Source organism: Nymphaea colorata, chromosome 2, assembly GCF_008831285.2.
Source record: "Nymphaea colorata isolate Beijing-Zhang1983 chromosome 2, ASM883128v2, whole genome shotgun sequence".
NCBI lineage: Eukaryota > Viridiplantae > Streptophyta > Magnoliopsida > Nymphaeales > Nymphaeaceae > Nymphaea > Nymphaea colorata.
Genome location: NC_045139.1, coordinates 10,190,394 through 10,216,077, shown reverse-complemented (window position 1 = coordinate 10,216,077; position 25,684 = coordinate 10,190,394). Strand labels below are relative to the sequence as shown.

The following is a 25,684-nucleotide window of genomic DNA, read 5'->3' as shown; positions in this document are numbered from 1 at the left end:
CATGTATGTTTTATATATAGAGAGGGAAAGAGAAAGCATATGAGAGAGAAAGTGTGAGAGAGTCGAGAAGATGAGAATTCATTAACAAAAAATTGGGTGATGGATAGTTACAAAGAAAACAAAAAGTTGGCCAAAAACAAGGAAAACAAAGTAAGCAAAGAAACCATAAAAGAAAGAAGAAAGAATAGAGAACAAAAGGAAAATGAATAGTTAATCTGCAGTCGAGCGCAACTATTGGCCAAGGCAAAGTGCAAGATGCACATCAGCCTTCACCAAGTAGCTAACGTAGTCTGCTGGTTGTATCTTTCAACACTCTGTTGTTGCACTCCTCTCATATCTGCCATCGACAACTGATAAGCTATGATAGTCAAGTATAATGCCAAAGTTAGAAGGTGGAGGGCGAAGTGGTAAACAAGAAAAGAAGGGAAGCAGTGGGAGGGATAGGCAACAGTTGTGGCAAGAAAGGTCAAGCAAAAGAAAAGATGTGGCAGAATAAAAGGCAAGAAGTGAAAAGGTGAATGTGTGACTCAGCAGCCCAACAATAGATGATGCATTGGTTGGCAAGATGAAAGCCAATGCACTTAAGGTATTAATATGACATGCAATGACAAGTCTAGCAAAAGCAGTGGTACGAGGAAAAAGTCCAGCAAACCAGAGATCTTGATAGGGAAGCCAACTGAAGAGATGACGGGCTAATGAAGGGTACCCAAAGTGGGGAGGTGGACAATGTGACCAAGCATCCAAGGCGGGGACGTCATAATGAATTAGGAAGACAAATAAAGGAAAACCAATAAAAGCCAAACACCATAACCAGAAGGACCGCAAAACTAAATTGCTATGACTAAGCTCAAGAATCCCGGTATTTTTGTGACATCGAGGGCGAGTAACAACTATGACTAAGCACCATGTTGGGCCACCGGTGGGTACTCGGTACCCAGCCTGACTTGGGCTTGAAAACTCCATAACCAGAAGAACCGCAAAACTAGATTGCTATGACTAAACACAGGAATCTTAGTATTTTTGTGACATCGAGGCCGAGTAACAACTAAGACTGGGCATCGGGCCAAGTTGCCGGTGGGTACCTGGTACCTGGCCCAACTCGGGCCCAGGCTCGAAAAAAAGGGGCATCTGGGCAGCCCGATAAGCTTGGGTGGGCCTGATAAAATTTTTTATATTTATTTTATTAAATTGTATATATAAATATAATATTTTATTATGATTAATTACATTTATATATTATTTTATGTTAAAAATATTTTTTAATTTAATCTGGCTTAGCCCGGGCCGGGCCGAGCACAGGCTCGAGCTCGGGTTTTAATGGTCGGTCTGGCCCCGGGCCCAGGTTTCGGGTGTTGGGCCGGCCCGAGCCCAGCTCCTTATCGGGTCGGCTGATGCCCTGCCCTGGCTTAGTAACAACTTTATTGCACAAGGCAGTTTGAATGGTGGTCACCACCCCAAAGGAACGGGCAGAGGATGCGGACCCAAGTTGGGTGAAAGATCCACTTAGGTCAATGGCTAAAGTTAGAATCTTCTTAATAGGCAGGTCTAAGATGAGCTTTCGCTGCTTTTGTGAATTGTTTGAATTTGATGAACCCGATCACTTCATGCTTGCCACCAAGATATTGAGGTACAGCACTCATGTGTATATATATATATATATATATATATGTATATATATGTATATATATATATATATATATATATATGTATATATATATATATATATATATATATATATATATATATATATATATATGTATATATATATACATATATATATATATATATATATATATATATATATATATATATATATATAGTAGTAGTAGTAGTAGTAGTAGTAGTAGTAGATAACCTGATCAATGAATCAGGGCTCAGCCGGATCAAATCCCACCGTTTGCAATAAAACACCGGCCATACACTTCATAAGAGGTCAAACGCACTAATTGTACTGTTTCCTAGATAACTTTTGCTTCATGTGATAGCCATTATCATTACACGATCGAACACAAACTGCGCCCCTCTCATCATCATGAACGTTGAAACTAACTTAGGACAAGATATTCGACATATTTTTCAATATGTGGCGTAAGTAATTATGTTCCGGATTTCTACATCTTCGTATCTGTCACTGTCAGTGTTCGTCAAACAATGGAACGGAAAAAATGGCGGAAATACTAGGCCAAGGGAACTCCCCTTTAAGCCATTCCTTGTGCAAAGGCAACCGCTTCCCGAAGATTGTTCCACAGAGTATTAATCGAACCGAGGAGCTGCGACAAGTCCCGGATGAGCTCGCCGGCCTTGGCTGGTGCGCTCTCGGTTGCGTTCTTGGCGATCTCCACGAGCCCCGCCACGCCGGAGCTGACCATTCCGGCCGGACCCTCGATCGAGCCATGCAGGATTTGGACGGCGCTCGAGACGGCCCACTTTCCCAGATCTGTCGTGGATTCGACGATGAAAACACTTGCAGAAACCACGGCTTCTTTAGCTTGTTCGAGGAGGGCGTCGATCAGAGTGCCGGGAATTCTTAGAACGTGGATCACCAGGACCATGACGATGGCTATCGACTTGAAGACGAACAAGGACACGAGGTCCACCAGGCTGCAGAAGCCGCTCACCAAGAAGCTGACGAGGAACACCATTTCTGTTCTGATCTCAATCTAAGGAAGAAGAAAAGATGATCGTTGGAGATGTTTTATAATGAACCTTGTTCAAGGTATTTATTTTTACCTCATGGGGATTGGTGGAGGACTTTGGTGAAGATTGTGACATTAGTAATGACGTTCAATATTGATGGTAGGCTCCATGATGATCAAATAGCTGTAATTTACCTTGATTCTTCTTCTTTCTTTTTTATTTTATTAGCACCGTTTTAAGATGCTGGAGTCTCTTTCTTACATCAAGGGATAAAGAAATAAACGACCAAACTAGAGGGTGAATTATATTCATGAGAACCATATATTGTGAATAAGTTTTGTTCACATAAACTCAATATGCCCGGCCGACTTCTGCCTTAATTTTCACTGTTGAACAAGCTGTAGATTTGTGTTGGTCACAAATCGATTGACTTTATTGGTGATAAAGACTTAAACTATTTATCAGCCAATCATATGATCTATGATGTCATGGAGGTATTGATCTGTTCAAATGCCCATTGTTTTCTTTATGGGAGGAAAAAGAAAGGGTCAATAAAAGAGTGGAAGGCAACAATATTATGATACAATGGTTGGGTTTGGGTGAGTGAGAGGTCAACCCCACCGTTTCAGTAAGGGTGGGCATCGGGTCGGGCTGCCGCTGGGCCGGCCCGACCCGGCCCGATTGGGCCTGGGCTTGGGCTAGGATTTTCTGGGCTCGATAGGTCGGCCCGGTTCGGCCCATTTAAGTTTAAAAAATATATATTTTTTATTTTTTTTTGTTTTAATAATATATATTTATTATTAATAAATATATTTTATATTTAAAAAATTATTTTATAATTAAAAAATTATTTTTATTTTTAAACGGGCTGGGCCTGGGCCGAGATGCTATCGGGCTGGGCCCGGGCCGGATCGGGCCAGCCTTTACCGGCCCGATGCCCACCCTTACGTTTCAGTGAAGGTCTTCTTCTTTCCCTCATCACCCAAAGGGCTGCCTTGTGGTACTTCGAGGTAGAAATGTCACAAGGAAAAGGAAGAGTTATGCATTCCCTAAAATAGAGCCTTTTATACAAAAAATTTAAAGCAGCATATATTTCATTTCACAATTTTTACTTTCACTTTTATAAAAAGAAACTGGGTTTCTAAAAACCTATTTTTTTTCTCAAAACAGTGTTTTCTTTCATGTTTTCAATAACCTGCCGGGATTTTTTTCTTTTTCACCCAAAGAGAAAAGAAGCACTGTCATCTTGCTTCTGTTATTATTATAAATGTTTCAACAACCTTGGTTGTAAAACATGCTATGAGCATCCTCATAGTGTAACGATTATCAAATTAATTCACATATGTGATTCTGTTTTCTAAACTATTGAATACTTCGGATGGTTCTTATATGTGCTCACGTCGTCAACTTCTATTGAAATTCAAGTGTTTTTTCGGATGGCTTTTTTATGCGCCTCACATCTTCAACTTCTATTGAAATTCAAGTATATTGTAGGCCAACAAATTATTCATGGATTAAAACCCACAGGTTGGATGGACCACCGGCTGGTCAAAAATCTAAACAGCAAGGTGATCAACCCAACCATTTGATCAACGGGTGGGTGTTGTTGCTGCTTTATCATCTTTGTTGATTGCTCAATGGAAATTGGTTCGATCAATAAATCATGTTTCATGCAGATTGCAGTATTTATTTGATCGATTATTCATATACTCCATATCGAGATTCCGGCGTGTACTTGATTCCAAAGTGATAAACATCACCATGACACTTTTCAGCCCACACAACCAACAAGAGCCAGTCAGGTGTCCCTTTCCCTGTTTAGGCATGGCTGGTTGTCAAAAGGAAGAAGAAAAAGAAAATTGGAGACTCTACTTACTGTTTACAAGCACTAGCAATAATGAGGGCACAAATCCCCGTTATTGAAAGAAAGAGGTTTTTGAAATAGAAACCTCCCGGCGATGTCTGGTGTTTTTGATATCAGAAACCACCAGCTGGGATTTTGTACATACATACATTCAGCCTGTCGGTTACCCGGTCCGACAGCACAGTGAACGTCTTTTACTTTGGAGTCTTCAGTGACACTTGGGAGGAGCAACGATGTCCCCGTCCACATAAGTGTTTTTGCAAATATGACAGATTCAATTGTGATTTCCAATGCAAATCATTTGTGTGATCTAGTTTTATAGAAACGAAACTAAAGATGGCCTTCCACTGAGCATTAAAAGGGGGAAGAACGGCTGCTGCTAAGAATCCGAACCAAAGAACAGAAAGAAATAAAAAACTGTTTGAAGGAATGCACCGGCCAACAATTAGCACAAAAAGATGGAACAGCATCAGAAAGAAATAAACCTTCCAACAATCAGCAGAACGCTGAACAGTGCCAGCAACAAATATCAGCCTTTCTCTGAACCAGCAACATAAAGGAACAGAACACTTTTGCTGGAGGAAGAACCGAGTGGAGAAAGGAATTGCCAGCCAGAAGAACCACATAACACAAGTTTAGGGAAGGAAACAAATGGCACCAGAATCACATGCTAGCTTTATTAAGATAATGATGTGTTCATAATACTTTACAGGACAAGCCAATATGACTCAAAGACACTTCATCTTGAACGTAAAATCGAAGGGGTAGATAAACCCATTTGCAAACCTGGCTATGATTGGGTGTCGAGCAGCGAAGGTCGCAGCCTGAGATCTACTCAGAGGCCACAATGATCTTCCCAGTAGCATGTGCATCCATGACCTTAGCCCAAGCTTCTTCAGCCTTCTCCAGAGGAAACGTCGAGTCCACCAAAGTCCTGAGTTTCCCTTCCTTCGCCAACTGAACCAAGACTTCAAGGTCCTCCCCCTTCCGCGACACGATCAAAGGCACCAGCGACTTCTTTGAAAAGGTCAGCTTCTTGGCCACGAAGGTCCACAGAGCCGCTGCATCAGGAGTGAGGTCGATCACCTTTCCCCTTTCACTGAGATTGGGCTCAAACACTGACCATGGTATCCCTCTTGCGCAGTGAATAACAGCATCGTACTTCTTCCCTGAGGGGCTCCTCAGTAGTTCCCCTTCCGGTGTCCTGTAATCAAGCACTTCGTCGGCCCCCAAGCTCTTGATCAGGTCGATGTTGCGAGCCCCACAAGTTGCAGTTACGTGCGCGTTTCCGAGCTTGGCCAGCTGAACCGCGTAATGGCCGACGCCGCCGGAGGCAGCAGTTATGAGAACGTTGGCTTTAGGCCGGCGACTGCCACTGCTGTCGAGCTTGATTCCAGCCTCGGCGAGTGCCTGCAAAGCTGTGAGGCCGGCCATGGTAAGAGCCGCACCTTCAGCTGCTGACACCTCTTGTGGTCTCTTAACAGTACAGTCACATGTTACCACTGCGTATTCAGCCAGCCCACCTCCTCGCTGTGTTTGCATAAAGATAACGGTGAAAACAAGGGCCAACCGTCAGTGGCTTTAAACTTCATTTATAGGAATGTTCATCAATCTCTTTCACTTGCATTTTTTTTTATAATGTAACTACTTTAATTGTCAAGGTCGGGGCCTGCATGGGCCTGGCTCTATTTTATTAAAAAATGTAAATTTTAAAAAAATTCACTTGGCTTATATAAAAATTTAAAAAAAAAATATTAAAAACTTTGATTCTGCTCTCAAAATTTTAAAAAATAATATTTCAACCATAATTAAAATTTAGAAACTTTGATTCTGCTCTCTGACTCCACCCTAAAAAGAGACTTTCAGACCTCTTTTTTGGATGGTAGGTTGTTAATTGAAATTGATAATAAAAAATCTAACAACTTATTTAGCTGAGAATCAGAAGAAAGGTCTAGTGGCGTAAACTTACGAACATACTGAGCATGCTAACCACTTTGTCTCCCACTTTGAAGTTCTGAACGCCAGCACCAACGTCAACCACCTCTCCAGATATATCAGAAACTGTTTTTTTTTTCCAACAAGAAAACAGCAAATTGGTAACCAATATCAGTGCAGGATATTCAAATTAAATTACCTGACAGAGAAAAGTTAATGAAATGAAAAGAGACATGCTTATGCTTTAGACTGAATCGTAAACATCTACCTACCGACAGTATGAATAAATTTTTACTAATTCAATTAAAATTAATATGATGTTCAAGCATTTGTATATTTTTTTATGTTAAGAAAAACGAACTATAAATTCAACAATCTGCCATGGCAAGTACAATTAACCAACTACGTATACACAACAGTAGACTCGGTTACCTTTAGTTATTAAATGAGTGATAACGTCACAGATTTATTAGTTAATTGGTTGCTGAAAATTTTGCATTTTATGCTTGACTGCTAGGTCCTATTTTTAATCTTCTGTTTATGCTAGCGTTTATATGAAAAGTTGATATACGAAGATAGGGTGGGTAAACAATATTGCTCAGTCAACACACGGCAGGAGAAGAACACATGTTTAATTAAAGAACTTATGAATAAGATTACTTTTGCTTTTTTTATGCCCCATTATATTTTGTCGTCCGGATCGTTTATAAGGAAAGGATGTTGAAATTCAGCTTCATTTCAGATCTAGCATTTGCAGAATTCGACTTAGATCAGATTTTGACATAATTAGATCTGGATTCAGATATTCTAATCCGACCTTTCTAAGTGATCCACATTTGTACTAGAACAACAAATGACGTTGACCGGGTTGGGTATTTTTTAACGGATCACAGTTGGATGTCAAACTCGGTTTTGGTTACGAAACTGCAACAAAGTCTGCATCCAATCAGTAACTGGATATGGATTCTTTTACCAGAATTGTTTCAACTGTTTCGAATGGGTTCGGGTAATCAGATTTATCTGACCCATTTACATTTCTGGTCCCAGAGCCTCTAGCGCATGTGCCTACTATTTTTCAGAAATCTGACTGTACCAAAGCTATTAAAGAATTTTGAGTAGATACACTTAGTTTTTCGTCATCCACCTGCACCCACATGATCATGAACCCATGTGGACAAAGTCCTGACGCTTACAAATATAGCTCAGAAGCTTCGCATGTAGGTAATTTGGCTTTCTTTTAGATTGCATTTTTAGGTTCGTCTCTATATAGGGTTTTTTGGCAACAGTAACAATATGTTAATGTTCACCTCAAATATTGAAGGTCTATTCTTTGAAGGTCTATAGAATAGTATTTTAAGTGCTCTATAAATCTATCCTAATATTTGGGACAAATACAGGAAACAGTAACATACTATCACCGATGCCGAATGGCCCGTATAACTACTCATGGACATGATCATACGTTATTGAGCTAAAACAAAATGGCCTTCTGCTCCTTCCATTTTTCATCATCAGTTGTTGAACACCAAATTAAATACTAATGATCGTTAGGATACCTGGAATGGCTGGAAATTTATGAGGAATAAATGGTCTCCACATCCCTTTCTGAAGTTTACAATCCAGCGGGTTCAAGCTTGATGCTTCCAACTTCAATAGAATTTCGTCATTATTTGGAGTAGGTACTGGAACTTCAACATGCTGCAAGGAAACGTAAATATTGCATAAGAAATGCCACACAGGTGAATACCTTTAAGAACATGAATACTCTTCAAAAAAAAGAAGAATCCTTATTCTGGTCAGAACTTGTTATAAAGGCAATGCAGGAACTTTCATAACTAAACTTGTTGATATATACTGAATGCCTGGTTTTTGCAAGACGCAAGTGAGGCATGTAAAGAGGAAAAGAAAACAACAAACAAACAAAATACTTAGTAAAGCAATTCATATCAAAATCATAAATACCCAAATTCAGGCAACCAAGGACATAATGCACCAAAGAACAGATCTGCATCGACTGCTACATAGCTTGTTTCTCACTAAACAAACAATGGAAAGCCCATTTAAAAGACTGATACAATACAAAACCATATTGGTCTCTTCATTATGTTTTAACTTACATATTACATCCTCGCACCCTTCTCCTTCCTACCCCATGCCTCTCTTTCTTTTGCAGTGAAGAGAGTTAATATCAAAGTAGCCTGAAACAAAAAATGAGCCACCTAAGACTCCTTACTCGTCCATTGCGCCAACACTTCAGACATATGCAATTTTCTAACTTATTCTAACATGACCAGCGCAAGAATCCGGTAGTCATCTAATAAGCTAAGCTGGGTAGTCACGATAATCAGCCATAAAATCCATCTCTAGGAAGGCGCTAACGTACCCTGTCGGGCTAAAGCCCGAGGAAAACAGGCAGAATTTGAATCTCCAAGACGTCAACTACTAAATACTGGACTATTCAATCGTCATCCCATTCAATAAAAGTAAAAAAAACAACGGAGAAAGCACAGCTTCAAAAGGCACAACCAGACCACTTCCTTAAGAGAGACAGAGAGATAGACCTTTAAGGCTGATGCTCCACCGCCATAATGATCGTATTGGACGGCATGCATGACTCTGGATGAAGCCATAGCAGAGCAACAAAAAAACTCTTTTCAGAAGATCCTAACTATTTGAAGATATTTGGAAGAGAGAGAGAGAGAGTGGATATATCCTTCCTTGATCTTTTCTACTCCAATCTGAAGAAAGACACTCGCTTCGCCCATTGATTGGGTACCCAAGCCAACTTATATAGCACCTTGACACCCGGAGGAGGATAAACTGACGTTTCTTGCACCGGAAGTCTGCCCGCAGTCATCATGTCCCTCCCATACGCGGCTGGCTTCGAAAAAATATTATATAATAATACAGAAGCATTTAAACGACGTCTCTTGGTCAACACGCAACCTTCATTTCACGTGCCGGCACGCGCACACGGCACGTAAGCAATCTGCCACTGTAGTCCTTTTTTCTCTGGTCCCGGAAGCAAGTCTTCTTCACCAAGGGCTTGGCAGCACGCTGCCATCTCCTTACAGCGTCTTCCATGGGGATGGAAGAGAAATGAAATGAAAAACTGAATCGGAAGAATCCCACCTTGATTCAACAGAGATGGTGAGGAATGAACACGGCAGCCCCGTGGATCGATCGCCTTACGTCCTACATGCTATCAATCTAAAGATAAACCCCCAAACGCAGAAGCTGTTTCATTGACTTGCAGCGATACTGTACATGATCTTGGCCAAAACACAGAAATAGATATGTAAAATTAAAAAGAGAAAAGGAACAACGCGGTCCCCATTTTGATAATAAACAGATAGTCCTTTATGTTCATTTGTACCTCTCAATAAAATAAAAGCTAAAGAACAATGACCAAGGTGAACCTTATTTGACAATTAATGGCAGTAAAAGTGAGCCAGATTGACTAAGGAAAAAAAAAGAAATGTGGGGCACATATTTGAAATTATAGCTGTAAGTGGTCCATCAAACAAACGTTTCTGGATTGTATAGTTAGGCCCATGTGCAAATCAATCTCCTTTCAATTCGACAAATTTTTACGTATGATCGTTTTAAAAGATGGTATATAATTCTTTTACGAGTTGCGGATCTGTCGTGACTCATGGTGTACAACTGCTCTGCTAAGGTAGGACAGTGCATCAAGATCTGGACATCATGCATGACCTTAAAGTTGGAGCTAGGTCCACACCGGTCCTTGGGAGAACAGACATTCTCTGGTCTATTGACACCTACACCTAGTAGATTCTGTATCTTTATTTTTAAAATGATAAGTTAGGATTAGACAGATCCTGACTCCTCGTTACAACAGAAAAATTCGCTGCCTTTTGACCGATATGGTTTCCCAGGTGTGACAAATGCTCAAATTCAAGTACCAACATGGAGTCCGAATGCAGACACTTGTCAAGGAGGTCCATGTACCTGCAATATCAAAGTCTACATGCAAACCACCACCAGATGGATTCTTGAGGGTTCAATGATTTTCAATAAAATAATCGGAGATGAAGTATGAAAATTAGTACGTTGCAGAACGTGTAGTCATTGAAGAAAATGTATGTCATGGATGCTTCATTTCAACCAAACACCAATAAACTGCACGATGAAAATTTACTAGTTTGTACAACAATGTAATGGATGCCGCTCTATCAAAAACCAGCCTTCCACCTGAGCAAGATTTCAGTCAGTAAGGGCAGTCAGTAAAGGTGCCAATTAATACCAATTGCAGAGGACAGACCTGCGAAGCAACAAGTTCAACATTCCACCAAAGCATATACAAGAACAGCTGCTTGAAGATCACGATCAACTTTAAAATGGGCATGGAAAAATCTTCTAATCTGCTATAACGGAAAATGGAAGAGAAAAAAGTTACTTGTAACAGCACAGTTAACAATTTAGGACATACATCTAGCCAGAATCACAACCAGACTTCAAATACCTCCTTGTAAGAGTGTGAAGTTAGGAAATCCTTCAGATGTCGTTCTTGAGAATCAAACAACAAAATATGACTCGGCTGTTTCCAGTCTAATGCCATAAGCGAGGTAAATTTCGCTGGGTCCAATAAGAAACTATCAGACTCATCCACATAACCTTCCTCAGCACTGTTAAAGCAACAAAAAATGTGAGTGCAACTCTAGACACAGCAGACACACGCTAGAAGCCTAAGGGAAAATTTAAATGCTACCTTGGAGAGCAATCGAGAAAACGCATGGATATGTTTCGGTGGAGAGTTGAATAATAGGGAGTAGAGTGGCAAGGCATTAAGAAAAGGACGCTGTGGACCTTTCCAATCGCAGCTTCTCTAGCCAAAAAAGCCATAGCATCTTCACTTCCTCTCTGTCTGGCAGAGTTTTTGCTAAGTACTCATTCTAATACTAAATGCAGGGTACTTCAAATGCAACTTGAAATAATTGAGAAAACAAAGACAAGAACGCAACAGCACCTCTTAATCTTTTAGCAAGAAAGTTTACCTGATGAATCATGCTCATGTAGAAGGCCATCGGGAGATTGCTTAACAGCAGAAACAAGATGGCCCATTTTTTCTTGAAGTCATGAGCTTGTTTTGTCCTTCCAATTCCCTTGCAATTTAATTCCACCGAGTGGCATTTCCCAATTTTGGCCAATGTATAACCGGAGAACAACAGAGCTATGGGAAGAACTGGTAAGACGAACCTGTTACTTGGTTTGGTTAGTAGGTTATTACTGGCACAAATAGGACCATCTCTCACTGGCAGTTACAGGAATGATCATAAATTTAATTTTATATTAAATTTGGCAACAAGATACCTGAATTCTTTGTGCCCAAGGATGCTGTAAACTCCTAGAACCCATGCAATAAGACCAAACAGCTTCCACTCCTTAGACTGCCAGATGCCAATTGTTGTAAATGGTGCAAAGGTGAAGAGCATTGTCGGAAAGCCCTGCGAGAAGTACCAGTGCCATTTGTGTGTTCCATAATAATCTCCACCAGAAGAGAAAAAGTTGAACTTAACAAAGTTAAGAGGAACAAAAACCCAAGAGCCATACATCCATCGGTCAAAAAGACATGCCAAAGCAAGTACAGAAGCCCTGCAACAGGTAAAATCAGTATGGCATAAGCAATCAAATGTACGCCCATAGTCAACACCCCCCACCCCACCTCAAAAAAAAAGGAAAGAAAAGGGAAAGAAAGAAGAAAAACACAAAGGCCTGCTAATGTGATATGCTGCATAAAAATGGATCATCAACTTATAGCAATTGAAACTTGTAACTGAGGTTGAGTTCAGTCTGTCTGACAGCACAAGGTTGGAGAGCTCATTTACATGCCATTGATTAGAAAAAAGTAAACATGCCATCCAAGAGGCATTACGCAATTTTTACAGAACAAACTCGATAAAAAGAGGAGAAAGTAGGCAGCACAATCTGAACCATTTGCACCACGAGGCATTTGAAACACAAGACTCCAAAAAACTTTCCTTCTCTATATTTTTGCAAGGGGAGTGTCTTTGTTAGAATGTATGTATCCCATATGTATACATATATACATTTATATATATCACATATATTAGTCATCTAATATATGCTTTATATATATATATATATATATATATATTTTATATTTTGGGTACTTAGGACACCTATGTAATTTTCACTTTCTTTATGTATTTTTTCTTTATGTATTATTTTCTGTTTTCCCCTTTTATCCCTCTCTTTTTTCTATTTTTCATAGAGGGAGACTAGTCCCAACGGCTAGATTTCTAGCCGTTGGGACTGCCTCCTCCTTCTTCTCTTTGGCCCTCTCCTCTATAAATAGGGCAGCTCTCCCATTGTTTTAGGCATGGCTTTTTAGCCTACTTCTTGTATCTCTTTGTGTGATTAATTTAAGTTCTTCTTCACCTCTTGTTTGAGGGTTTGTGAGATTGACTTGTTGGTGAAAGCTTCAAGGCTGATATTACTTGAAGAGGTTGTTTCTTTGGGCCTGATTTACATGGTATCAGAGCCTCGTCTTTGGCTCTTTGTCTTGCTGCCATTCAAGATTGAAGGTTCAGTTTTTATTCTTGCGTTAGAGCTGTGAAGCACTCCAAGTGTTCGAGATATTGCTTGCTACAGTTTTACACAAGAAGAAGAGTGTTTTTGCTGGCTTCTTTTTGGTGATTTCTTGACGAAATCTAGCTCCCTTGGTGGTGAGCTCGTGGCTGTTGAAAGGGTGACTGGTTTCTATCATTGTTGAGTTTTTATCCTTGCCGTGGACTTCTTTTCACGTGGCTGCCATCTTCTTCATAACTTGTAAGTGGATCTACCTTGTTGATTGTGCCCATGGATGACAAAGTCTCTTCTCTTCCTTTTCCCAAACTCTCATCAACAAATTACATACAATGGGCTAGAACTATGGAACACTTTATTCGTAGTAAAAGCCTTTGGGGACTAGTTGATGGGACAAAACTTGAACCACAACTAGTCCTTACTAAAGTTGTTGATGGAAGGGCTATGGAATTGGATGCAACCGAAAAAGAGAAGGTAATGGCTGAATACAACAAAAAATGGGAAGAATGGAGTGTTGGTCATCACAAAATCATTACTTGGATCTTGACTTGTGTTGACAATGCTACTAGCGGGCAAATCTCTAAATTAAATTCTGCCCTAGAAGCTTGGGAATATCTAAAGAAAACTCATACCATGAGAGATGTTGCTTATATGCATCATGTTCAACTCAAAATTCACAATCTTCAACAAGGAGATAGATCCATTAAAGATTATGTGGCTGAAATGGATCAATTGTATGATGAATTGAGTATTTTTGAACCACATTGGACACAAGATCTTATTCTTAGAGAAAAGCAAATACAACGTGAGAAGTTTTACAAGTTTATCATAGGTCTTAGACCGGAATTTGATGGTGTCAAAACCGCTTTACTTCATCGTTCTAAAACACCATCTATGAATGAGGCTATTGCGGAACTTCAAATGGAGGAAAATCGTCTTTGTCTTGATAAAGAGAAAGTCAACAATGTGCTTGCCACATCTAGGCCGGGGGCCCACTTGAGACCTTATAGACCTCCTCACTTCAATCGTACAAATGAAGGAACAAGGAGAAAAATTATTTGCTATCATTGTCAAGAAGAAGGACATACCAAGCCAAGATGTCCAAAACTTATAATTTTTGATAAAAGAAGCAATGTTGCGGCTCAAATTCAAGAAGAGAAGAAAGAAGCAAGTTCATTCCAACTTGAGCAACTCATAAGTGCTCTTCAACCTTTTCTAAAAGGAGGAAGCACACCTTCGACTTTGGGAGCGACCGTGGCATCTACTTCTTCAAGTAAGTACTCTTGAATTATTGATTCGGGTGCATCTTTTCATATGACTCCTTATGAATCCCTTCTCACCGAATGCACTAAAAATGATTCTTATTCCTTTGTGAAAACGGCGGATGGTACCTCTCTTGAAATTGATTTTATTGGAAATCTTGACCTAGCTTTTGGATCCAAAATTTTAAAAGTACCTCAAGTAAGACATATTCCTAAATTAAACTTAAATTTATTGTCTGTTTCTCAAATAGCCGACCTTGGTTTTGATGTAATCTTCTCACAATCCAAATGTTTGATACAGGATCGGATATCCAAGAAGATGATTGGGGAAGGTTTTAGAACAAATAATCTCTACTACATAGACTTTTTGGACCTTTCAAGTCCATCTTGCAATATCTCCAAAGAATGTGACATTCAAACTTGGCATCAAAGACTTGGACATTCCAATATAGAAAAAATGTCTCATCTTCCATTCATGGAGAATTTTTGTCAAAAGAACTTTGATTGTAATGATTGTATTAGGGCTAAAATGAAAGCCTTACCTTTTGATAATAGAAATTTTATTGCCCAAAAATCTTTTGATTTGGTGCATTCGGATGTGTGGGGACCCGCTCCTATTATGTCAAAAGGAGGATTATTGTACTATGTGATCTTTATTGATGATTATTCTAGGCATACTTGGGTTTATTTTCTCAAGCACAAATCGGAAGTATTCACAAACTTTAAGAATTTCTACAACATGATCTATACCCAATTTGGCTCAAATATCAAAGTCTTTAGAAGTGATTCGGGAGGAAAATTTATGTCAAATGAATTTCAACGATTTCTAAAAGAAAAAGGCATTGTTCATCAAAGATCTTGTCCTAACACTCCACAACAAAACGGAGTGGCCGAACGTAAACATAGGCACATTATTGAAACTACTAGAGCCCTTCTTTTATCTAAAAATGTTCCCAAAAACTTTTGGGCCGAGGCTGTTTTGACTTCAACCTATTTAATTAATAGAATGCCTACCAAACTTTTGAAACATATTTCTCCTTTTGAAAGACTTCATCATGTTAAACCTAATTACAATAGACTTAAAGTCTTTGGTTGCAAATGTTTTGTGTTAAGTGACAAAGACGATAAGCTTTCCTCCAAAGCTATTTGTTGTGTTTTTATTGGGTATTCCGAAACTCAAAAGGGTTATAGATGTTATGATATTAAAAAAGATAAAGTTTATGTTTCTAGAAATGTGATCTTTTTAGAAAATGAAGATGGTTTCAAAGATGAACCCAAGAAACTAGAAGATTATACTTTTCTTTGGACTAATGATATTGATGATGATGATGATATTGATGATGATGAACCCGATAAAGGTATAGAGGTACCAATTGAAGAAGTCAACAATGATAATTCTACTCATATCATCCCTCCAAAAAAGATCTTAGTTTATAGAAGAAGAGACCCCCAAAATCAAGAAACTAATCAATCTCTTCCTAGGAGATCCCAAAGGCACATTAGGCCTCCTCAAAGATTTGTCTCTTATGAGTCTTTTTCTCCAAAATTTCGAGTTTGTATTATGGCACATCATTCTTTTCATGAGCCATCTTCTTACCTTGAAGCTAAAGAAGATCCCAATTGGATTGAAGCCATGAATCTTGAGCTTAAAGCTCTTGAAAGCAATGAAACTTGGGATATTGTGCCTCTACCAACGGGGAAAAAGACTATTGGTTGTAGGTGGATCTATAAAATCAAAACTAGAAGTGATGGAACCTTAGAAAGATATAAGGCCAGACTTGTTGCCAAGGGATATGCTCAAGAATATGGGATTGATTATGAAGAAACCTTTGCTCCTGTTGCTCGCATGACTTCTGTTAGAACCCTTATTGCCATTGCCTCTGTTAAACATTGGACTATTTTTCAAATGGATGTTAAAAATGCTTTCTTAAATGGTCACCTACAAGAAGAAGTTTTCATGAGTGAAAATTACATAGGTGTCCTAAGTACCCAAAATATAAAATATATATATATATATATATAAAGCATATATTAGATGACTAATATATGTGATATATATAAATGTATATATGTATACATATGGGATACATACATTCTAACACCCCCCCTCAAACTTACGGTGTGATAACCGAAAGTTTGCCAAGGAGAAAATTAAATCTGGTAGCAGCGAGAGCTTTAGTGAAGAAATCGCCAAGTTGATACTCTGATTGGACATAGGAGAGATCTATGTTGCTTTCAAATGACTGATTTGGGAAGACTAACTTATTTTCTTGGAATTGAAGTTGCTTATAGCAAACAAGGTTATCTTCTTTCTCAAATGAAGTTTGCTAGTGAATTAGTTGACAGAACAGGTATCTCAGATGACAAAATTGTGGATACTCCAGCAGCACTGGGAGTAAAAATGAAAATTGATGATGGAGAGATATTGGAGAATCCCACTCCTTTTCGGCAAATAGTTGGCGCTCTCTCTTATCTCTCCATCACCAGACCTGACATTGCTCATGCTGTGCATGTGATAAGCCAATTTCAACAAAGACCCACCTCAATACATATGGGAGCGGCAATGCGGATTGTCCGTTATGTGAAAAACACTATCAACAAAGGACTATTTCTGTCTTCTTCTTCTATATTAGAATTAGTTGCGTATACAGATGCTGATTGGGGTGGAGATCCCAATAATAGGCACTCCACCACTGGTTTTTGTGTGTTTTTAGGTGACTCCTTAATTTCCTGGCGATGCAAGAAACAGAATAAGGTATCGCTATCATCAACAGAAGCTGAATATCGAGCAATGGCAACTACAACAATGGAGATAGTGTGGCTCAAAAGCTTACTGAAAGATATGGGAATTTATATTACGAATCCTGTCAAGCTTTGTTGCGACAACAAAAGTGCAATCTATATTGCTAGCAATCACACATTCCATGAAAGAACAAAGCATATAGAGATGGAATGCCATTATGTTCGTGAAGAGTTCCTTCAGAAAAACATAGATCTCTCCTATGTCCAATCAGAGTATCAACTTGGCGATTTCTTCACTAAAGCTCTCGTTGCTACCAGATTTAATTTTCTCCTTGGCAAACTTTCGGTTATCACACCGTAAGTTTGAGGGGGGGTGTTAGAATGTATGTATCCCATATGTATACATATATACATTTATATATATCACATATATTAGTCATCTAATATATGCTTTATATATATATATATATATTTTATATTTTGGGTACTTAGGACACCTATGTAATTTTCACTTTCTTTATGTATTTTTTCTTTATGTATTATTTTCTGTTTTCCCCTTTTATCCCTCTCTTTTTTCTATTTTTCATAGAGGGAGACTAGTCCCAACGGCTAGATTTCTAGCCGTTGGGACTGCCTCCTCCTTCTTCTCTTTGGCCCTCTCCTCTATAAATAGGGCAGCTCTCCCATTGTTTTAGGCATGGCTTTTTAGCCTACTTCTTGTATCTCTTTGTGTGATTAATTTAAGTTCTTCTTCACCTCTTGTTTGAGGGTTTGTGAGATTGACTTGTTGGTGAAAGCTTCAAGGCTGATATTACTTGAAGAGGTTGTTTCTTTGGGCCTGATTTACAGTCTTGCCCTCCATCTTACAATTCACAAGTTCCTCTTTAATGCTCATCACTTTTGCCCAAGAAGCATGAACAAAATGCTCATCACTTTTGCCCAAGAAGCATGAACAAATGACTCATGCCTTCAGCATTAATTAAGATATCATAACTTTGACTTTCAGTATTTTCTTCAACAAGGTACTGGTTATCGAATCCATCCAGCTTTGGTCTTGCACCACCTAATAACCATAGGCCAGGTTCAAGACTTAAATTAGGCAAATTGTGAACATCCCTTTCTCTATTTGTCCTTGATAACAAATTTAGATGGAGGTGCAAATCTCTTTGTGAATGGTCTCACAGCTTCACATGCAAGCGCATGGGACAACACCTACTTTCTATCTAAAGTTACCAGCTAATATTGCAATGAATAAAGCATATCTAATTATGATAACTCTCACAATAGAAGATAGACAACATGGAAATAGGGACTATTATCTACAAAAAAATTCTCAGATCAGCAAATGTAAGGAATTTGCAAGACAAGTGAGAAAATAAGGACAAACCTATAAAAGCAGCAAAAGTAAATACAGCATAAAAGTTCGAAGAACAGCAAAGTAAAACCGTAGTAAATTGCCAGCTACCTTCTATGTCTCACATGAACTAGGCATCCTTAAGACTCAAACTCATGACTGCACTAACAATGATACTTATAATTCTGCATGCATAAGTGTAACTAAATTTTTAAAACTCATCCATCTGGCCAGGCTTAAATAAAATACGATACACACACACACACATATATACATATATATATTGAGAAAAAGAAGTCCTTGCATTTTAAGGTACTTTTCTCTACAAAGAGAGACGTTCAAGTACTTCACCTAAAATAAAATGTTTAATTTGGTCGAAAAATTAATAAAGGCTAATTATTAATTAATTTTATGTTTCAAATAATTTCATCGCCTCTTATTATTATTATTATTATTATTTATAGAAATATGTTATAAGCTAGCCATATAAGTAGACACAAAAATTATAATTTGGTCCAACACTGCCTTTATTTCACCTTCATATTGATAAGGAACTATGGTGGAACTGAGTTTTTAAGTAATGACAGACCTGCATATAAATAGTCCTAAGCCTGCTCTTCCAAGTTGCTTGGCACCATCATATCTCACTTATATCACATCATGGATTGTACGAAGATGATTTAACAATGAAATGAAAACTTTTCAAATGCTATTTTTAGACTGATTTTAAAACATTTCAGTGTGTGCACAGCACACCTCATATGATCCAATTTTTCAGCAAACCCTGGAAAAAGACCCTCTTTAACTTCTATTCTGATTGAACAGATATCTCTTATACAGAATCAAAAGAAGATGCAACAACTATTTCGAGGAAATTTCAAACGAAAAATACACACTATTTCTTCTTTTCTATCAAATTTGTCATAACCACTACCTACACTCCACAAAATTGTGCACCACAAATAGCAGCTAATGAATAGATCCATGATAGCGTAGAAACACATTATGATCCCATGTGGAAAAAGAAAAGACTATTTACGGAGATTGAAATGAGGATATCAGGTTCCTACCAAAATAACGGGAAGGTCCAACCAATAAAAATCTTAGTGAACCTTGCAGGCCGAGAAGAAGTTACATATTTTTTTAGAACCCATTGTAACTTTATATGTTGTATCCATACATGTTTTGATTGCCAATTCATACTAGACTAGGTCGAGTTTCATTCCATTGGAATTGGGAGAATCTTCAAAATGAGTTTTTTTGGCTCCCAAAACAACTTTCATCCACTAATTGAAATACTTCAGGGACATGGTTTAATATTTTGTCATTCAGTTTTATTTTACTTTACAGTTTTGATTGTTGGTAAGCTACACTCTTGTTGCCATTCTAAAACTACTTTTGTCATATAAATACCAAAATTTATAAACGCATGTGGATTGATTACAAAAAGGAAAAGAAAAAAAGGAAGTCCAGTTTTCACACTTACCCTATTGGGCTTACTTCCATGAACACAAATTTAACTTTATCACGTGTCTCAAACAAGTGCAAAGTGCCAAGATATATCCATATTACAGCACTTGTTGGTCGAATAGCACAAGCAAATGCAGCTAGCACCAAAGCAACCTTCCGTGAAGTTCTTCGAAGCTCATAAGGTGGAGACTGTGAGCACTTCAAAGAGGGCCAATAGTATATGGCCATGATGGTAAGCACAGCTTCCAGACTGTTTGATAAAGTTCGTGTGATGCAGTAAAACATAAACCAATTCGTCAATTGTGAAAGCAGCTGGGATTGAATTAAGTCCACAAAGAAGAGCAGTTGAAAAAAAAAAAAGATTAAGAAAGTTTTCTTCAACATGGACAAAAGAATATTGACAAAAAAAACCATAATAATTACAAGGATACAGCCCAATCTGCAGTTTGCTTATCAAAAATGCTATATGAAAGCCGATAAAAGTAGGCATCACCAATTGCAGCAAAAAAGGACTGATAAACCCGTGGCGCCATCACCTATAGCACAATGCAAAGACATTATTTCAATACCCCATTTAAAGAGTCGCACCTAAGTCACATGGGTGCAGATACAGTTATACGGGTTCAGACATGGGAATGTAGAAACAAAAATGTATGAAGGTAGGGCCAGGAATCTCTCTCTCTCTCTCTCTCTCTCTCTCTCTCTCTCTCTCTCTCTCTCTCTCCCTCTGTCTCACTGTGAGCAGTGAACCGCAAGCAAAGCGTCAATGGAAGGGCAGTCAATGGTGTCTTTTTTCAGTTTAACGAGTCGATCTTTTGGATCAGGTGTGACCCAGACCCAATCCAAAACATAACATTATCAGGCATAACCCACCTCAACAAAATGGCATACCAACATAGGCATGCCTGGCCATCCCACGTACCCATGTCACTTAGAGTCAGATTTTTGTGCATCCATATTTCTGCAATTTTCTTCAGCATCTTTGCTTCCATCATAGATATTAAGTAAAGAAAATCATTTTATTGTAGCCATGATTTAGAGATTTGTTATGATGAGAATTCAAAGACAAGGCTGCAAGTCCGTTTGTAGTTAGGTAGTACATGGTGGGCAAGAATTTGCAAGTTCAAGAATGTTGATTACCATGAGTCCATACAATGGTTCAAAAAGAACAAGAAATGCAAAAGGAAAAGGAAAATACAAAATTTTACCATCATGGAGGGAGTGTCCAAATTAAAGAACCAAAGCAATTTATAGAAGAAGGCAAAGATCAAGGGATGCAAGTAACTGCGGATGCCTGCACTCCATTCCCACGTCATGTGACCGTAGCTGCAAGAATCCAAAAATGCTGGTGAGAAACAGTGGATGCAAAATTGTCAAGGACAGAGAAGAAAAATCAATACCCGAAGACAATGCGATGTGCAACCTCGAGAGATTGCCAGTGCTCATCAGGATTGAAGTAGGTATGAATAAGGAGGGCATTGGCAATTCTGAAGACAAGACAAATTCCGAACACCTTGATCACAGGAGGAGGATTATCTATAGATTTCTGACTAACAGAGTGTGTTCTATCTCCCTTGAGGAGTTCCTGCAGCTCCTCTCCTGCCTCCTCCTTGACATCAAACCTCCTCCTCATCATCTCTCAGTAAGAGCAAACGGAAAACTGGAATTCTCAAACTAGAAAAGAAACCATGTTCTCAGTCTCCCAGTGCAATAGAAGCATCTGCACAACCACAAACCACCTTCAGACCTAATGTTGAGACAAGATAGAGAAAAGTAGAGCCCAAAAAGTTACATGACCAAACCATTCAATAACAAAAAGGAATGCAGTGCATTGAACAAGTGATTTGAACGGCATACACAATTAATGAGAACAATTGAACAAATAGTAGCCCTCACAACAAGGACAACGCCTTCCAAAACAGATCAGATTTTTGCAGCTTTATTTGACAAACTTTATCATGGAATTTAGCAAACAGAACAAATAATGCAAGAAAAAAGTCAAGTTTAAGCTAGACCCATGAGGGCTCCATACACTCAGTAGGTGGCTTGGTCTAAAAACTCCAAGTTGAAAGAGCTGTAGAATTTAATATCTGCATAATGAGCTGTTTGTCATCAACCAAACAATTGGGAGACGTTTCTGATGGGCAAGTAAGGATACTTAGCAGTTTTACATTGGGAGACAACAAGAACAAGACAGATAAACGCACACCTTCTGGTTAGCATCCAAAGCACTCAGCACTTCCCCTCATTATTGAAGTGAGGAAGAAACCAAAATTTTCATCAAGGTCCATAATTCTGAAGAAACTTAGATTATGCTGGATAAGATTGTCCAACAGAGGGCAAGATAGGGTGCAACAGAAGCGACACATATCAACCTATCCATTAACAATTTTTCCTGCACTCACTATCCAAAAGCATGATAGAAAAAAAAAGTTTGCAAAACAAGTTCAGAGCAGTTTACTCAGTTTCCAGCTTATCATATGCCCCAAGACTAAGTGATCATTTGATGTGTCCACTTACACACGGAAAATGGATAAGGTGGAAGAAAATTTTGTTCCCTAATACAAGTATTTCCCAATTCATTCCCATTCCTTTTCCTGGCTCACGTCCAAACAAACCAAGGTTACCAACTAAGCCATAATTACCATAACTAACTCAAAATCCATCTCTACACTAGGAGTTAAAATGGGAGTCGGGAGATTTTATATTGCACAAGGGAGGAGGGATATCTATATGTAGGACAGGGGAAATTGAGAAGAATTAAATAAAACCATAAAGACGAAATTAAAAAATATCATTGATACTAGTGTAAATGGTCTTATGTACTTTCTTATCGTTTCCAAATCTTTTCCACAAGAATTAATCTCTCTCTCTCTCTCTCTCTCTCTCTCTCTCTCTCTCTCTCTGTACATACATACATACATACATACATACATATATATATATATATATATATATATATCTATATATATATATATATATATATATATATATATATATATATATATATATATATATATATATATATATATATATTCTGCATGCAAAAATCATGAGAGTTAACAGGAACATTGTGACTTATGCTTCTTTGCGGAATTTTTCATCTACGTGCCATTTGTGTCTTTATGTTATTCTTTTGGTACTAATATACTGGTGACAACATAACGTGAAAGATGCTTCATACTGCAAATTTGATTGTAGTTGGATATATATATTTGCAGTATGAAGCATCTTTCACGTTATGTTGTCACCAGTATTAGTACCAAAAGAATAACATAAAGACACATGGCACGTAGATGAAAAATTCCGCAAAGAAGCATAAGTCACAATGTTCCTATTAACTCTCATGATTTTTGCATGCAGTCTCAGGCACAAATGGGAAGACTGGAGCATGGCTAGGACCAAATTTAGGTTTCTTACCTATAATGCATCTGTCAAGTTGTACCAATCACACACATCATCAAGATTGACTTGGACATACAGGCAGTCTGACCTGACAAATTCCATTCATGGTTATCTTTGGTTATGGGAGAACAACAAATACACCTATTCTTTTTCTTTACTTTCTAAAGAGGAAAGAATAGGATCATAGTAGGTTACTAATTGGGAGGTGGATAAACACTCAATTACAGTGGAAACTTTTGTTTAAATTTCAGGTGACTGAATGGCAATCCAGCCATGGTTGCACAAAAAAACAATTAGCCTATAACCATGACACCCAAAGTGGCAGAGCCAGAAATTTTTGGCTTAGTAGTAGCACTAACATAGTAGATAAAACATACTTAAAGTTATGCAAGAATGCAAGCAAGCATTTAGTGCATCAACGAGACATTGCTTTACATTATTATAGACGTGAATGCAGCCAGGCTGCCACTGCTATATCCTTGATCTCAAGCATTTAAATGGTCTCACCTGAAATGGATAGAATGAACATAAGGGGTAACTAGAACAGCAGGATGCCTGCTAAAATCTGAAGCGCTTGCCATGTCATAGTTTACAAGTACGGATGAAAAATCAAATTTTTGATACTGGAATCCATAATAGCCGTATGTTTTCACTTTTCAGTGTTAATTTACACCCAGAGAACAAATTCAGCACCTATAGTTTTGCGTTTGCCTAAACAGCAAGAGCATCCCTGATACTTTATCTAGGCAATCAAACACGCCCTCAGTGACTTTTGCAGACCAAGAAAAAGTAGCTCCTCCCAATTACTTTAGAATGTTATTCAAGCCAATAACATTTACACAAGCCTGTGAAAAAGAACATGTTTTACCATGCCTCTGGTGCGCATGCAAAGATAATTGCAACAGAAAAATACAATCATTAGCAAGACACAATTACAAATAATAGATAAGGACAATCAAAAATTTAAAACAGAGGTAAAACAAAATCTCCCAAGTAATTGATGATTTGATGATCATCAATGCGGAATGTAATCAGCATAAGCGTCAAACCACCGTTAAATCAAATTCTCCAAGTTTCATGAAAAAGAATACATCAATTAGACATTTGAAATGATTATGGCCCACGATCATGCCACAAAGATGTCTACCAACAGGTACGTGCATTTATACTGAAAAGTGCCCTGTAAACAGATGCATAAAACAAAGACATATACAGCTCCAATACAATGTGAAAGACAAAAAAATCAAGAGCACGAAGCAGGACCAACAAAAAATCCCCACACATCCAAACCCCAAAGTGGCCAAGCGCCCAAAATGGCCAAAGGAAAATCCCCCAAATCAAGAAGAAGAAGAAGAAGAAGAAGAAGAAGAGAGGGAGAGAGTCATGCGGCCTGCGGCTGGTGGGCAACGGCGGGATCTGGCTGGACGACGGCGGGAGAGAGAGAGACAGACAGACTCACACGGTGGGCTGCCGGTGGGCGACGGCGGGACCCTGGTTGCCATTAGGCGACGATGCGACTTGTCAAGCTCGTTGGACAGACAGACGATTCGGGCTCTTTCGCTTGCTGTGGAAGGACGGAAATGAAGCAGCTTGGGTCGGGTCTCATCCCTCAGGGGCACCGACCCGGGTCCAGTAAGGCCACAACTTCTACAACAAAGAGCCACTACCCCACGCCGGAGGAAGACTTCATTTCTCCACCACTTGGCGACCACATTTTTGTTTCCTGGCTAGGCAGCATGTTTAATCTTCCTCATTTTCTTCTTTCTGGTTCTCCTGGATAGATCGTTTCTGGAGCTTTGCTTCTTGCTTGCTTGTTTTCAGCACTAAAGCATCGACATCCTTCCTTTTAACTCTCTTATATTTGCACACGAGAAAGAATATTTTGCTGTTAGTTCTTCTGTGACAATGTTGCCTGCACAAAACCATCAATTATCTTCATTTTGTGATCATATGAATGCACAATCAAGTAACAGTTCATGGGGGAACTTTCTCTCAAGAAGCTTATGTTTTTGAGATGCAGATATGCTAAGTTATTGTTGACAAAAGCGTAAGCTTATAAGCGTTTACCATTAACAATCATACCGAGGAGCTTTTCCGTGCATAACTTTTCAGATGACTTTTTCATGGAGCTATAGATCCAGAAGAAATAGTCAGCAGACCCCTCCAGGTGAACCTGGATGATAAAAAGGGCAGAGAATAAACAGTGAGATATCTTGTAGTTGCTGGACCATGCGCTGGAAGAATATTGGTCTTAACTCTTAAGGGTATAATCTGCCATGTTAAAAGTTGCTGAAATACTGTAGGTTACTTTGGTTTAGTTAGTTACATGAGTTTCAAATTTGGATGTTGGATCATAATCATTTTTATTTCTTAAGCATAAATATCTCCCTCTGGAGCTAGAGTTTTCTGGAAGTTAACTGTCTTTGTTTTATCTATTAAAATCGT

At 38.6% G+C, this 25,684-nt stretch overlaps 2 protein-coding genes across 10 annotated transcripts; both read right to left on the bottom strand.

Moving 5' to 3' along the window:
* Positions 1 to 5,153: 5,153 nt before the first annotated feature.
* Positions 5,154 to 9,137, bottom strand: LOC116248873 (chloroplast envelope quinone oxidoreductase homolog). Its single transcript, XM_031621896.2, has 4 exons — positions 8,998 to 9,137; positions 7,993 to 8,134; positions 6,471 to 6,562; positions 5,154 to 6,031 (listed from the first exon to the last, which is right to left on the bottom strand). Exons 1-4 carry the CDS (start codon positions 9,064 to 9,066, stop codon positions 5,333 to 5,335), a joined length of 1,002 nt encoding a protein of 333 aa, XP_031477756.1. The 5' UTR covers positions 9,067 to 9,137; the 3' UTR covers positions 5,154 to 5,332.
* A 425-nt stretch (positions 9,138 to 9,562) lies between these two features.
* Positions 9,563 to 24,898, bottom strand: LOC116248872 (mannosyltransferase APTG1). 9 transcript variants are annotated; one of them, XM_050076471.1, is made up of 11 exons: positions 24,699 to 24,888; positions 21,235 to 21,554; positions 21,043 to 21,160; positions 20,266 to 20,370; positions 19,851 to 20,146; positions 11,771 to 12,052; positions 11,455 to 11,656; positions 11,169 to 11,320; positions 10,923 to 11,085; positions 10,722 to 10,821; positions 9,563 to 9,697 (listed from the first exon to the last, which is right to left on the bottom strand). In XM_050076471.1, the coding sequence occupies exons 2-10, from the start codon at positions 21,468 to 21,470 to the stop codon at positions 10,738 to 10,740; spliced, it is 1,638 nt and encodes a 545-aa protein (XP_049932428.1). In that variant the 5' UTR covers positions 21,471 to 21,554; positions 24,699 to 24,888; the 3' UTR covers positions 9,563 to 9,697; positions 10,722 to 10,737. The 9 variants fall into 9 exon arrangements, with proteins under 9 accessions (XP_049932428.1, XP_049932424.1, XP_031477750.1 ...); XM_050076467.1 differs by lacking the exon at positions 9,563 to 9,697 and adding an exon at positions 10,529 to 10,651 and having other exon boundaries at positions 10,722 to 10,824; positions 24,699 to 24,898; XM_031621890.2 differs by lacking the exon at positions 9,563 to 9,697 and adding an exon at positions 23,675 to 23,746 and having other exon boundaries at positions 10,529 to 10,824; positions 23,933 to 24,897.
* Positions 24,899 to 25,684: the final 786 nt, after the last annotated feature.